Source organism: Rhopalosiphum maidis, chromosome 2 (genome assembly GCF_003676215.2).
Source record: "Rhopalosiphum maidis isolate BTI-1 chromosome 2, ASM367621v3, whole genome shotgun sequence".
NCBI classification, from domain to species: domain Eukaryota; kingdom Metazoa; phylum Arthropoda; class Insecta; order Hemiptera; family Aphididae; genus Rhopalosiphum; species Rhopalosiphum maidis.
Genome location: NC_040878.1, coordinates 56196558 through 56212009, shown reverse-complemented (window position 1 = coordinate 56212009; position 15452 = coordinate 56196558). Strand labels below are relative to the sequence as shown.

Here is a 15452-nt window from a genome sequence, read left to right as displayed (position 1 = left end):
AATCGTGATCATACACAAGTAGAGTATTTATATTTTATAATATATTTATGATTATGAAATATTATTTTTATTGAAGTATATTAAAAATTTGTAATAAAAACGGTAAAATAAATATTTTTTTTATTCTGTCGTGTAAAGATCTAGCTGGTTTTACAATTAATCTCCTATATTCAACAGACAATAATAGTTGAAACTTCGATCACAGAATTGTTCTGTTCTGTGGTTCAGTGCTCATATTATAATACCTATTATTATTATTATTATTATTATAAAATACAAAGTATTTTGTCAGGTTATTATAAATGATTTAAAGTTCAGTGTTACCCGGTCAAATTTTCAGAAGTTTCGATCCATTCAGCTTTGATTGTTCTGTGATAATACCGATCGGCTCACCAACTTTACTGATAAATAGAATGAAGCTATACCATAAACCTTATACCATAGTATGAGGTCTATGTCTATGAGCTATTCAATTAATGATAATTCAGTGATAACATTTTAACCAAAAGACAAGATGCAAACAGTATTTTGGCGGTTTTCTTCAACGTTATTAAATAACCTGTATTGTCATCACAGTCTGTTATTAAAAAACAAAAAAATGACTCAAAGGACGTTAATGTAAGTGTTTTCTATGTTTGGCCTTTTTTTGTTGCTATTTTAAAATTGCAAGTTTTTTATTTATGTTTTATATAGGTCGTATTTTGGCCCTAAAAATGGAGCTAAAAAGGAAAAAGATCCGCCTGTTTTATCATTTGATACAACGTTGACATCTCCAGAGTAAGTCGATACGTATATATTTCAACAACATAATTATACCTAATTATATATTTATTTCACTTTTTTACCTCATCAGATTGATTTTATAGCACTTTATTACTCTAAAAATGTATCTGCTGCTTTGCTAGGTAGCTAGGTAAGAGTTAGTGCAATGGTTTCCCACTTCTAAAATTAGGAATGGCTGGTAGAGAATTTGAACAGGGAATGGTGATTGAAAAATGCTACTTTATCCTTCTTGGTCATACCATTTCCCGATGATTGTTATGAAATAGATATTTGATAAATAATTTATATGACTTAATCTAAAGTTGTAATTTAAATATTTCTTATAATATGTTGTGGCAATTATAATATTATAAATTATTTTTCTAAAATAAGAGTTCCATAATACTTCTTAAATTACAACTATAATTGTAATCATAAAATGTTCTTAATTATTAATGTATAATTAATTTTTATAGAGATCTAGAAGTTGTGCACACCAGTCCAATAAAGACTTATGGAAAAAGAAAAAAACATACTGTATTATTTAGTGATAGTGATGAAGAAATATCTGATAGGTAAATTATATCTTTTCTAATAAATTTGTTTATTATTAATGTCTTCTAAATATTTTGTTTAGTAAAAAAAAATGTGTACAAGATATTCTTTCAAATAAACCAAATGTTGAAAAATTAGAAGAACCTATTGAAGAACAGTCTCCTTTAAAAGATACCGATAAATCACTAATACATAATAAAATATCTGAAAGTGAACCAACAAAAACAAATGACCATTCTTTAAAAGATACTGTACAAGACGAAATCCAAATGTAAATATTAATTAATATCTTGAGTTAAATTATTTTAAATATTATTCATCTCTTAAACATTTAAATTTAGTAAAACAAAATGTGAAAAAGATTTGTTGCCAAGTACTCAATTTGATCTAACCAAGACTGATAATTCTCATACTGAAAAGAACATCATTAATAAATCAAGTACTGACAAGAAAACTAAAAACCAAAAAAAGTCAAGTAAAAAAGTATCTTCTGAAAAATCAAATGAAGAACAATCTCCTACAAAAGATGATGATGAATCTTCAAAACCTAAAATTACTGAAAGTGAATATGATCCAACAAAAAAAAATTACCATCCTGTAAGAGATGCCTTTTGGGATCACAACCAACCGTAAGTAAAAAATAATATTTGAAGTTAAAATTATTATTATCTTTTTAGTAGAATAATATTATATTTTAATTTTAAATTTAACCTACATTATAATATTTTTTTTAGGTATTTTTAGGATTGTATAATTTATTTTATTATATCTAATTACTAACCTTTGAAATAAAATAATCATACTCTGTCCAGCAAGAGAACGCGCCACAGACCAACCAAAATCAGTTTTTCTGCGCATTCCCCATTGATACCCAGCCATAAGTGAACTAGTTCTGATAATATGGTGACACGGGAGGTTGCACAGAACTGGCGCGTTCTCTCGCTGGACAGACTATAGTTGTATATTTACTAAAATTGAAAATTGAATTTTAATAGGACTCCATATAGTGCATTAACAAAAACTTTATTGTGCATTGAAGAGGTTAGTGCTAGATTAAAAATTATTGAAATACTTTCAAATTATTTCCGTTCAGTAATAGTGGTTAGTCCAAAAGATTTATTACCAAGTGTGTATCTGTGTTTAAATAAAGTTTGTCCTGATTATATTGGTTTGGAATTAGGTATTGCTGAGACTACACTTTTAAAGGTAATATACTATTTGTATAGCATACAATTAATACTTAATACTACATGAAATATTTTTTGTGCTACTTTTTAGGCTATAGTTCAAACGACAGGAAGAAGCATGGCACAGGTAAAATCTGATGTTAAAAAAACTGGTGACTTAGGAATTGTTGCAGAAAAAAGTAAAAGTAATCAAAAAACAATGTTTAAACCTACCCGATTAACTGTGAAAAGTGTATTTGATAAATTAAAGGATATCTCAGAAATGACTGGTCAAGCGGTATGTATATTAAATTATTAATAATATGTTCTCTTATTAATTATTAATGAACATTAAGAGGCCATTCTAATAAAAGTGAAACGTATACAATGCTCAAGAGATTTGTATTTATATCACTTGTGTAATTTGAAATTTGAATATGATAAGCGCGCACTCGCTTGTGCGTTCACAAACTAATTATTAATTGAAGCTTCTGTTCCCTAAATATGTATAGAAATACTTGAACTGTAAAAGCTCTTTTACAACATAGTTCTTATTTAAAAAAAAACCATCTGTAACAGTTTAATAATATTAATAGTTTATATTTTATTGCCATTGATTAATATAACATTATAAATAATATAATTACAATATAATTTATAGTCATAAATATAATAAATGTATATATAAATTAAACAAATTAATATATTAATCAATACATTTGATATAAATAAATAAATATATATATATATATATTTAATTTTAATGATTTTAAACTATTTCATGCTACAAATTTGGATAAATATTTTGTTTTTTTATGACACTAAAAGTTTTTTATTTCCAATGATTCTTCATCAAACTTTTGATTTTTAATGTAGTTATTTTTATGAGAACGAAGTGTTAAATTATGAGTAGGTAATACTGGAAAAATTCCAAATAATTAATGTCTAATATTTTCTTAACATTATTGTTTTTATAATACATTTTAAATATTATAGGTCACTGTTAAAAAACTTGATAAAATTCAATCAATGTTTATTGCATGCCAAGATTCTGAAGCTAGATTCTTAATGCGATCATTAGCTGGTAAATTAAGAATAGGACTTGCTGAACAATCAGTTCTACAGGTAAATATAATTATATTATTTTAAAATATTGATGAGAAATTTTTTCAACATGAACCAAACGCCATTATGGTGATTTGATGATATACTAAAGGGTGTTTTAGAAATCGGTACAAATTTAAAAATGCCATAAAAGTTACAAATTTTATTTAAAATAAAAAATGTTTTCACAAACAGCTCAGAAAACATTTATATGTGAAAAATAACCCCTGGTGCATGTCTACCTATAGAGTCATGGCATTGATTTTTGTGATCATTGCAATTTTAAATTTATACCAATTTCTGAAACACTATATATAAACAGTCTTGGCAGCTGATTTGTAATTATTCATGATATTTATATAGAAATTAAAAAGTACTTATGAAATATATTATTAAGTTAATAATGTATCATACAAATTTTCTAGGCTCTTGGTTTAGCTTGCACAATGACACCACCGCCTCAAGATTTTCCACCTGAAACACTTAATACAGCCAAAAATATATCTGAAGAAAAATTTAAGAAAATGTATGATGCAAATACTTTAATCATAAAAACAACTTATTGGTAATAAAACAAATAATAACTTAATACATATTTATTTTCAATTTAAAAATGTTTAACATGTATTTGCAGTGAAAGTCCAAATCTAGATTTAATAATACCTATTATTTTAAAAGTGGGTGTTAGTGCTTTGCCTGAAAATTGTAAGTTAACTCCTGGTATACCTTTAAAACCAATGTTAGCACATCCAACTAAAGGTGTACATGAAGTGCTTAGTAGATTTGATGGATTGAAGTTCACATGCGAATGGAAATATGATGGAGAAAGAGCTCAGGTATAATAATTTTAATTTTTTTTCGTCTTTTCAAAATCAAATGATTTTTTTTTATTATTTATAGATCCATTTGACTGAAGATGGAAATATTTGTATTTACAGTCGTAATCAAGAAAATAATACTAGTAAATATCCAGATATTATTAATCGTTTAGATTCTGTTAAAGGTCCTAATGTTAAGTCTTTTGTGATGGATTCTGAAGCTGTTGCATGGGATAGAGAAAATAAAAAAATTATGCCATTCCAAATATTAAGTACTCGTAAACGAAAGGTAAACTATTTTTAAATAGTTTTATTATAAATTTATTAAAATATTTGGTGTTGTAAATAATTTAGAATGCCAATGAAGCAGATATTAAAGTACAAGTATGCGTCTATATGTTTGATTTGCTCTACCTTAATGGAGAATCTTTAGTTAAAAGACCTTTCTGTGAACGTCGTCAATTATTAAGAGAAAACTTTATTGAAGTTGAAGAACAATTTTTGTTGGCTACATCTTTAGATACAACCAAAATGGAGGAAGTTCAAGATTTTCTTGAAGAATCTATAAAAGGTACAAACTTGATAGTTTGTAAAAAATATAATTGAAGCTAAAATTATTTATTAAATAAATGTGCAATTAATTACTTAAAATGCAATTCTATTACAAGTTGATATGAAAAATAATAATATTAACTTAGGTTAAATATATACACAAGGTGGTTCTTTTACTTATTATTTCATAGAGTTGACTTTTTTCCAATTTTTTATTTTTTTCACCATTATTTAAAATATCATAAAATAGTAAGGCTATTTCTTCATGAATTTTAATGTTGAAATTATTATTTTTCATTTAACCGTTTTAACCGTTAGTGAGTTATAGCTGCTCAAAATTGGGTGGTTTGTGATTTTTAGGTGTTTGTTCTACAACTTATTATGGCTGTGAGGTGTTGATAACTACAGTTACAAAGTTTTTCACTGTGTCGATAATCGATGACGAGTTTATTGCATATGAAAATATGTACCTCTTATTATTATCTATTACCCATGTTTACTAGTCTTCAGAAACAAGATGCATTTTAAAAACCACCAAATTTTGAAAAACTATGTTTTGCTAAAAAATAAATGAATAGTAATAATTTGAACGTTAAAATTCATAAAAAAAAATACTTACCTTTGTCCAAAAAATAAAAAATTTCTGCTTTTATATAAACATATTTAATTAAAACAAAATTTATTTTTTTTTTTTAAATTTGTAGGAAATTGTGAAGGCTTAATGGTTAAAACATTGGAAGAAGAAGCTACCTATGAAATAGCCAAACGCTCACGAAATTGGTTAAAATTAAAAAAAGATTATTTAGATGGTGTTGGTGATACAATAGATGTAGTAGTTTTAGGAGGCTATTTAGGTCGTGGAAAACGTACTGGTACATATGGTGGTTTCCTATTAGCTTGTTATGATCCAGATAGTGAAGAGTATCAGAGTATATGTAAAGTAATTAAATATTTACATATATAATATATTTTTAAACCATAAAGATTCTTATTTAAATGATAAATTTGTTTTTCTAGATTGGAACAGGATTTAGTGATGAGGATTTACAAACACATACAGAATTTTTCCAACAACATATTATTGAGGGACCTAAAAGTTATTACCGCTTTGATCAAAGCCATGAGCCAGATCATTGGTTTGAGACAGTCCAGGTATGGGAAATAAAATGTGCAGATTTGTCATTATCTCCAGTACACAGAGCAGCATTAGGTATTGTGGATCCTGAAAAAGGAATTTCATTACGATTTCCAAGGTTTCTACGAATACGAGAAGATAAGTCAATTGAACAATCTACTTCTGCTCAACAGGTAACTAAAACTTAAATATTTTATTAAACCTTAGGGATTAGGTCATATACAATATGGGAAAGAGTTGATTTATTTTGTTGAAACATGATAACTGAGCTCCAATGCCACTACTACCTTGTCTAAAAACTGATTTATGATTAGTATAATATAAGCGCCATAAACTCATTACTGTATTGACTGTTGTTAATATTCTTCAATTATATTTTTGTAAAATAATAATACAAATTGGAACATATAACGTGGATGATCTAGTATAAGTGGTCCCATAAATACTTAAATTAACCTATAAATGTCTTCCAAGAATACTTACATATATATTATATGTATATATTAGTATATATATAAAAATATATGCTTCACATATTATATATGGATTGGTGTGTCGCAAAAATTTTGTAGGAGATGAAGTGTGCCGCTATGGTTAAATGGTTGAAAACTACTGATATAGATTATAATAAAATCACAACTTGGTTTGTTCTTTGAATGCTCTCAAGAATATTCAGCACAACCACCAACCACAGTTAACTACAGGAACTTATACTTGATTTATTATTAAAATGTCTATGATATAATATATATAATTGATTAAATAATCATGTATCAAATTAATTATTTCAATTTATAATAACCCAGTGTTTCTTAACTTCTTTTACCCGCGGAACCTTTGCAAGAGCTTGAACATTTTGTGGAACCCCTTATATTTGTTGGGAACTATTCTATGTTAGAATCATAATTTAAATCAAAAATATTATTAATTAATTAATATTTTCTCAAATTTCTCATGGAACCCTTGGCACCGGCTGACAGAACCCTTAGGTTCCGCGGAACACCAGTTGGAAAACACTGTTAAATAACCTATACATGTTTTTAGAATATTAGATTATATAATTTTGTTGAAAAAAATAGAAAAATCTGGTTTTGATTATTTTTTTCTTAAAAAGTATGAAACATTAAAAAAAAATTATAACTAAATTCTCACAACTAATTAAATTAAATTATTAAAATATAACAGCAATACATAATTGTAAGTTACATCTTTCATCATGTTTATACAGTTTGACCTACTTCACCCTAGTATTTAAAATATAAATTAGCTTACTAACTCAGATGAATGTTTTGAAATATAAAACAATAACATTTTATGTAACTAGTTTCTCATTAGACATAACTTTTTTCATAGATAATATTTTGCATTATAATATACTCGTGAGAACTTAATTACATAAATTTTAATATTATTACATAATTAATTTTCAGATTGCTGAATTGTATTTTAGTCAGGTGCAAATTATAAATCAAGGAAGTACAAATACAAATAGAGAAGACTTTTATTAGTTTAGATGCTACTTCATGTGTGTTTATTTTACATCCAGTTTTTATTAATATGTATATATATATATTTTTTAACAGGTTTATATGACTTCTAAATATGTATAATAAAAATAATAAATATGCATTATTTTTTTAAATTAATAAGTTTTTATTGTATTTTATTGTAACTATCAATCCATATACTGACATGCAATACATCTTTCAATAATCTTAATTCTGTTTTAAATTAACAATTCACAATAATAAATAATATTATCTGGCTTTTATGTTATAATAAGTCTAAATTATATTCTATAATAAATACTATAATGTAGGCTCAAAATAAATTGTTCTTAAAAGTTATTTCATAACACTAATAAGATTTAAACCATGAAAGTGACCCATATATTTTAATACAGAGAAGAAACTAATTATTTTTTTATATAATTATAGCAATATCTTCTAAAGTGAACAGTAGGTTTTAGGTATATGACATTATAATAAATTATTTTATTTTGTATTTCCCAAATATGAAATTAAATTATTAAATTATAGATAATAAAAAACTTGCTATCTAATTATAATAATTTACATACAATTTAGTAACATGTAAGAATATAATGTTTAATATTTTATATGTGGTCAAATGTTATATGAAAAAGAAAAAATTCTTGAACACAATTTGAGTCAGATTAAGGTCCAGGCTTTCAGGATAATTTACATAAGTAAAACAATTGAGTAATTTTTTTTATTTTTAGTAATGATATTTTTATAGTCTTTACTATAGTTACAAACGTTTTATGGTTTTAACTACTAAAAGTCATCCTATTCTGATAAATATTTAATAGCTATGTTTAATCAATCAAATTTCCTCATGACTTAATCTACATCATTTACCAATATAAAGCTTACTAAAACATAAAACTACATTTTATTTAAATGTTTGTAGATTCAATTGTTTTGTTTAACTAACATTTTTGTATTTGTTTTTATTATTGGATAATATTAAAAATAAAAATACTGAATATATGAATACAGAGTATATCATACTTGAAAAAATAAAGAAATTAATATTATAATTATAAATATACAATTTACTAATAAATATATGGGAATAAATAATAATTATCATCAACTTAAAAAAAATAACATTTTTTTTTCTTGTAGAACTAGTATTTATTATAATTATATGAATTTTTTTACTTGTTATGCATACTAACTTATGATCTTAATTTTACTCGAACACAATATAACAAATTATTAAACAGTACAGGCATGTTTTTTTCAACAACCAACCTAAGTCTCAATGCAATAGCTGCTAATACATAATATTATATTAGTCAATTAGTGTCCATTAGCGAATATACATATAATACTACATTGTATTATGTACCTATACTTAATCTAGCATAGGTACAAATTATTCAAGTTTAGCTTACTGTATTGACTAGTACTTTTATTTAAATTTAAAACGTCTGTTTCATTTTAAATTAAAATTAGAAAAATTCTTCACATTTCTCGTGTTTAGATAATATTAGTCGGTCGGGATTAATGTTCAGTTCATACAATAAGTTGTAAAGTTCAGCCCGGGATGTCGCTGTGAGATCTCGTTCTCTTCCCAAAACCCAAATAATATCTGCAAACAATTATATTTTAACATTGATATTTAGTTTTTTCAATGATCTCGTGCGTTTATGCACAGTGTGTGTTCTTACATTCAACTAAGCACTATTATTAAAATATACGTATATATACGATTTAGAATTTTAGAGAATATGGTCGATACCACAAGTATTGCGGTATCGTTATTCGCTACTCTTTATGTTTGATGTAAAAGAGTAATATGTAGGTACATTAAATTTACTTTACCTGTGTGGAAAAGACCAAAACTCGTACACGACCACAGGACAGTATAGTTGTGGTAATCTGAGTACATGATGTGATACAGACCGGTGGTGGGTATCATTCGCGAAAACAACCCAGGAAGTCGACTATCGGCTTGGTAGTTGAGTACGGATTTGCTTTTCGATACAAGTGTCGCCATTCCAGAAAATATATTCGGGTTTCCTGTTCTGAAAATAAAATAATTATTATTTTGGTGTATGGTGTATTGAAATTAGTTTGATGAATGTATAAATTGTAAACAGTAAATACTAAATACATCTTATTGGTTCCTTATAGTTAGATGCCTACTCACAGATTGTAATAAGGTACTATATAAAACAGCTATACTGCTCACAATGCTGATATAACCCGTTCAGTCAAATCTTGGTACTCGGTAACCATCACATTTTTAATAGAACGGTGGTCCGAATTCGAAAACTATATTGTTTTCAATATTTATAATATACCTACCATAGTTTTAGGACCACTGTTTTTTTTTTCAAATCGTAACGGTTGCTTAATTTAAAGATTAATTAGACGAGTTAAACCTATCAAAGTGTATATTATTTTCGGATGCTTTCCCGTTTTTCACACTATACAGGTAAACTAAGGTAGTGTTGGGTAAGTATTACTATTTTAAAAAACAACCTAGTTAAATATTATAAATATATAACTGCTCATCGTTAGAAAATAAAAAAAAAGGGGAAAGTAGGTTATCGCTCTGCTATATATATTAGGTATCTAGTGTACCTCATCATTGAGTAAGTCACTCAAATAATATATGTTTTTATTTGAACAGAGTATATTTATATTTTACAATCTGTAATATTATATACAATAAGTAAATTTGGTAGTTTTACTGGATAAAAAAACATGAAATAACTTGGGGAGGAAGGCCCACCGGTGTGGAAACCCTCAGACTTGAAGGGGAGACTTTTTTAAAAAAAATTAAAATAGGTCAGGATTCAAGAGATTCTGACAACAGTACCTTTTTAATCGCGACGTGGATGGTTATCTGAGATGAATTTTATTTATTGGCTAAAGTTAGATACTATGGTGGATTTGTGTCGTTGATGGATTTTATGTAGAATTGTTTATAATAGTTTTTAGCTGTGATAAAAACTGCTTCGATTTTATTAGGTCTTTGTACAATAATATGTTTGAGACGTACCATGGTGCAAATGTTATTTTACAAAGAGAGATTGACTGGAAGACTTGGATAGTACGTATTTGGTAAGGCTTGGCACATCCCCATATTTAGATGCCATATGCCTAGAATCTAGATAGGTTTTAGCATTGATTTGCATATTAATAGTTTGTTGTTGATTGAAAGTTTGGACTTGAGAATAAGGCATAATAAATGGAGTCTGTTGTTAAGAACCTTTCTTTTATTTTTTAGGCGTGGACTCCAAGTTAGACACTTGTCTAAGATTGAACCATTTAAACCTAAATATTTTGTTTAAGTTATAGTTGGGATTTTATTGTTTAGATAATGAATTACACGTAAACACCTTTTCTTAGAGTGAAAGGACTTGTCAGAATTTATTTGAATTCTCCACTTGGAAGACCGTTTTGAAATATTATCAAGAATAATTTGGAGGTTTTGGTATGCTATCGTGGAATCAGAATGTGATGAGAGAATTGTCATGTCAGTGTCGTTACTCTTCCTAATGTATGCGTTAAACATAAAATCAATGATAGATCATTATATACGAAAAACAATTCTGAGCGAAGACGAGCTGTTGGCAGTCAAAAGTCAACCTATAATATACGAAGTATATTTCATAATAATAAGCTTTTTAAAATTGCTATTAAAACAATTGATTTTATAATATTGGTGTTACGATAAGTTATGGCTTAATTTTTGCGAAACTGAATTTATCATATTATACAAATATTTAATTTTTTTTATTCATAATAGTATAATTTTATGTGCTTACTATAAATTAGTATTGTTATTCAATTTTGAGTCAAAACCGCCTTTACCGTAAAAAGAATGGTTTAAATAGCTTCATGATATAAATAGGCAACATCTAAAAAATAATCTAAATTTTTTAAAATATCATCGTGTTTATAATAAAATGTAATAACATACGTAAAAGTCCCCGATGATCCAATTAACTCATGAAACTTGTCTCAGAACGTTAGAATACATTAAAGTTTTTGAAAATATTTCTTTTACATAAAATTAAGTCGTAGGAAAATAAAATTTCTAGAAAAAAATTTAAGAGTATTTTAGCCAAGTAGATTCCGAGTTATAAGTATTTAAAGTTTTTATGAACGTAGTATATAAATAGTATAATAGTAAAGAACGTAGTTTCCCAATATTTTATGGGGTACCCTTATTGAACTATTCCGTTTCGCTAATTTAAACTTTGAATACTTATTTCATAAGGTATCTACTCATCCCAAAGTCAATTTATTTACATCGAAATAGTTCAAAAAATATTTTGCTTTAAAATAAAAATTATATATGCATGTCACAATCAAAAAGGTTTAAACAAATATAATAGCAATTGAAAAATACAGTATGTTTTTTAGAAAAAAAATCGTTTTTTAACGGCCTTAAAGTTAATTATAATATTATGTAAAAAACGATAATAGTTTTTGAATAATAAATGTAAAGTTAAATGTATCACCAATATGTCAGTATAAATAGCTTAAAAATATTTTAAATATTTTAAAAATTATACTATACATATAGAAAATGCTAATATAAAAATTTGGTAAAAATGTCAAACATAATATATAGTTTTCATTTTTAAATTACAACAAAATCGCGATTTTGTGGAAAATCGGTTTTTAAAATTCAGTTTTTCTTTATATATTTTAAATTTTATCTAGATTTTGAATATCAGAAAATATTTTGAAGTAAAATATTAAAAACATTTTTACTGCTTCAAAAGGCAATGGAATCGTTCTGCTCAGAATTTAAAATTTAAATTTATTACATTTTTAACATACTTACAGTTATTATAAGTTTTTATCTATATGTAAAAAGAATAATTCTTTAAAAAAAGAATTTAATTTTTATGGACATTTTATTTTTTACACGTTATTATTTAATTATTTAATTTTTAATTTTTTACTGAATTTTTATCCATTAGTATTTAAAATCTGAAATTATATATATTATGTATATGTTATTTTAAAACAGTGCTCAAGTCTTATAAATTTTTAAGAGGATGTCAGCGCACTGTTTGTTTTCTCTCTCTAGCCCACGCGCAACATAGACAAAACGCATTTACGCAGTCTGAGTAGAACTCACTCAATTTTGGTTTTAGAGTAAATATACCTATTATAAAATTAAATTTTGATAATATTTCTGAGTACAAGACGATGAGTTTTAAAAAAAAAAATTAAAATGTTGAAAATTTAAAGGTTATAAAAACTGTTGTATTTTATAGCTATTTTTTAACGATATAATTAACGTTGTATTGGGAATAATGGAAAAAACTCGTCGTCTTGTACTCAGAAATATTATAATAATGTAATTTTATAATAGGTATATTTACTTTAGAACCAAAATTGAGCGAGTTCTACTCAGACTACGTAAATGCGTTTTGTCTATGTTGTGCGTGGGCTAGAGAGAGAAAACAAATAGTGTGTGACATCCTCTTAAGACACGGCTATCGGACCATTTAGTCAAGACAGCCGTCAGCCTGGCGTTTCATTTTAGTAGTTGTATCCCGGCCCTAGGACTATACCATTATAATCGCATGTTGGTTTAATAATCTAAATATACGGCTTTTTGGTTTCGAAAAACAGAATACTATATTATTTTATTTGAAATGTTATATCATAGAAATATAACTATACATTTTTTTTCAAGGACAAAAGAATGTATAGTAATTTTAATTATAAACCATTTTTATGATACATCATATAATATAGTATACCTATACATAGATACCTATAGGCTATAGGTAAGTATGTATTATAATCAGCTACTTTCTGATTTTTATTATAAATAATATTTTATTTATTATGTGAATAGATAGTTTTTAATATAATAGTATAGCTATTATAGCTGTGTCTTGTCTTTACTCTTTGAAATATTTAGATAAAATATATAATTAATTAATAATTATTTATTATAGTATAATACTATTATGTGTTACCTACTAAGGTTAGAGTAAATTTGGAAATTTGGTAGGTATAAACTGTCTGTCTTTGAATTTGCAAGCAAAGTAAAATTATAGTTTATCTACTGGTATTATTATATTAAGATTAGTAGGTACCTTTATTGTATTATTTCATTTATTCACTTACATTCTATTTTTCGTTCCAATATGTACTTTGTACGATGTTCCATCAGGGTTTAAAGTAAAATTGAAAGACGTGCAACTAGCAGTCATCTCCATCATGTAGAACGTTTTCTCCACTTCGTACCATTGTCCTTCAAACTGTAAAACAATTCCAACAAAATTAATATTTCTCCGCGTAATTTAAAAAAATCGAGGTACAACGAGGTACGCGCACGTACCTACTACCTATGCCTCACTAGTTATCAACCACTGGAAATCACATTATAAGGTAAACCTACGTCACGATTACTATTTATAGATAAATAGATACTAAGTATTTAATTGATGTGTATTATGTATAATATTGCTATTTGTTATAATCGTCATCAATTTTAAGTGGTTACTTGTATATTGCATCACCTACCTCTTTAGGATCGAATGTCTTCATAGTCTCCTTTTTCGGACATTTTCCCAGACTTTGACCGCCGACGAAGACAACAAACGACAATAATAATATACCGATAACTGACATTTTATTTCGACACGTTCCGAACACCGTTACGCTGAGTATCGCGTTAGACCTACTATAAAACTCGATAAAACAGTAATATTTATATATCGGTATGAATATTAGTAATACGCGTCTTGCGGGACACGAGTCGCAACAGCACAGTCTATGTAGCTGGTATAATAGTATTAATGTATTATAAACGGTCGGATGCCTACTCAATACGAAATGTATAAGGTCATCGGTCCATGAGTCCGCTGTCGATAGACAGTGGACCTACATTAGTCACGGCGTTTTCTCGTACGGGCTCGTAAAAAAAATATATAAATTTAGATAGGTATGTATAAGTGGTACCACGGTGGGCTCCCTCTCGTTTGAGAAATACCCAATCACTGAATGACTAACTATGACTCTACAGTGTATACTATATGGTAGTTCTTTCCGACGGCGCACACGCGGGTCGAGTGATGGTATAATATAGAGGTGGGTATTTGCTGGACAACCGGCTAGATATATTATAATATTACGTACATATAGGTAGATTAGGTGGGTAATAAACTGTAATTTGTAATAATATTATATCTATATATACTAGGTGAACGGGTTCTGGCGGCAGACGTGTAGTACCTACGCCACGCAGGGAACCTACTATACACGCGTGTCACTTATGAACGATAATAATCGTAAGTATAGAATACGATATGATCTCTCCGAACGCTGGCACACATAATATTGTGACGTGAACACGCACACATGCATATATTTTACTCCTACCGTCCAACTGAAAACAATGGTATCTTTATTCTATATATAATATGTATAAACGAATCACTTTCGCCAGATCACCTGTACCTACTTAGAGCCGTTTCCATCTTGTAGTCTTGTACCCGTGTGGTCCGTCGACAGTTTTTCGTGACGGTGCATATTATCTCAGATATTGTTGTTATACATAGACTTAGTCGAATTTTAGAAAGAGACTTACATATTTCAAAATTTAAAAATCTAACATTTAAGTAGGTAGACATTTGCATAATGATTATCAAACTTGCCTATTGATGTTCCCTTCATCACATATTATATTATTTACTGCAAGCCTGCGATATAATAAAAAGTACCTAATAACAATAATTATTAATACATTAAACAAAGAATATTTTTCCATACTTATACATATTAAAGGAAAAATATAAACAATGTGTTTTCAACTTTTCGCTGAATATATTCTATATTATAATAT

At 26.9% G+C, this 15452-nt stretch overlaps 2 protein-coding genes across 2 annotated transcripts; one reads left to right on the top strand and one right to left on the bottom strand.

Moving 5' to 3' along the window:
• The first annotated feature begins 502 nt into the window (after positions 1 to 502).
• LOC113551954 (DNA ligase 1) lies at positions 503 to 7697 on the top strand. Its single transcript, XM_026954561.1, has 15 exons — positions 503 to 618; positions 694 to 777; positions 1239 to 1337; positions 1400 to 1588; positions 1659 to 1946; positions 2313 to 2523; positions 2596 to 2781; positions 3480 to 3608; positions 4013 to 4152; positions 4222 to 4423; positions 4488 to 4694; positions 4760 to 4976; positions 5662 to 5897; positions 5975 to 6265; positions 7523 to 7697. Exons 1-15 carry the CDS (start codon positions 515 to 517, stop codon positions 7598 to 7600), a joined length of 2661 nt encoding a protein of 886 aa, XP_026810362.1. The 5' UTR covers positions 503 to 514; the 3' UTR covers positions 7601 to 7697.
• A 997-nt stretch (positions 7698 to 8694) lies between these two features.
• LOC113553946 (apolipoprotein D-like) lies at positions 8695 to 14239 on the bottom strand. The gene is made up of 4 exons (XM_026957550.1): positions 14132 to 14239; positions 13733 to 13866; positions 9446 to 9648; positions 8695 to 9212 (listed from the first exon to the last, which is right to left on the bottom strand). The coding sequence occupies exons 1-4, from the start codon at positions 14237 to 14239 to the stop codon at positions 9073 to 9075; spliced, it is 585 nt and encodes a 194-aa protein (XP_026813351.1). The 3' UTR covers positions 8695 to 9072.
• Between the last annotated feature and the right edge of the window lie 1213 nt (positions 14240 to 15452).

Bases quoted from the DNA above. Each gene is read 5' to 3' on its own strand.
- LOC113551954 (XM_026954561.1), top strand. From the start codon at position 515: ATGCAAACAGTATTTTGGCGGTTTTCTTCAACGTTATTAAATAACCTG. The intron at 2,524-2,595 runs GTAATATACTAT...GCTACTTTTTAG, and splicing joins CTGAGACTACACTTTTAAAG to GCTATAGTTCAAACGACAGG. The intron at 5,898-5,974 runs GTAATTAAATAT...TTGTTTTTCTAG, and splicing joins AGTATCAGAGTATATGTAAA to ATTGGAACAGGATTTAGTGA.
- LOC113553946 (XM_026957550.1), bottom strand. From the start codon at position 14,239: ATGTCAGTTATCGGTATATTATTATTGTCGTTTGTTGTCTTCGTCGGC. The intron at 13,867-14,131 runs GTAGGTGATGCA...ATTGTTTTACAG, and splicing joins AGACATTCGATCCTAAAGAG to TTTGAAGGACAATGGTACGA. The intron at 9,649-13,732 runs GTAAGTGAATAA...TTTTATTTTCAG, and splicing joins ATTGGAACGAAAAATAGAAT to AACAGGAAACCCGAATATAT.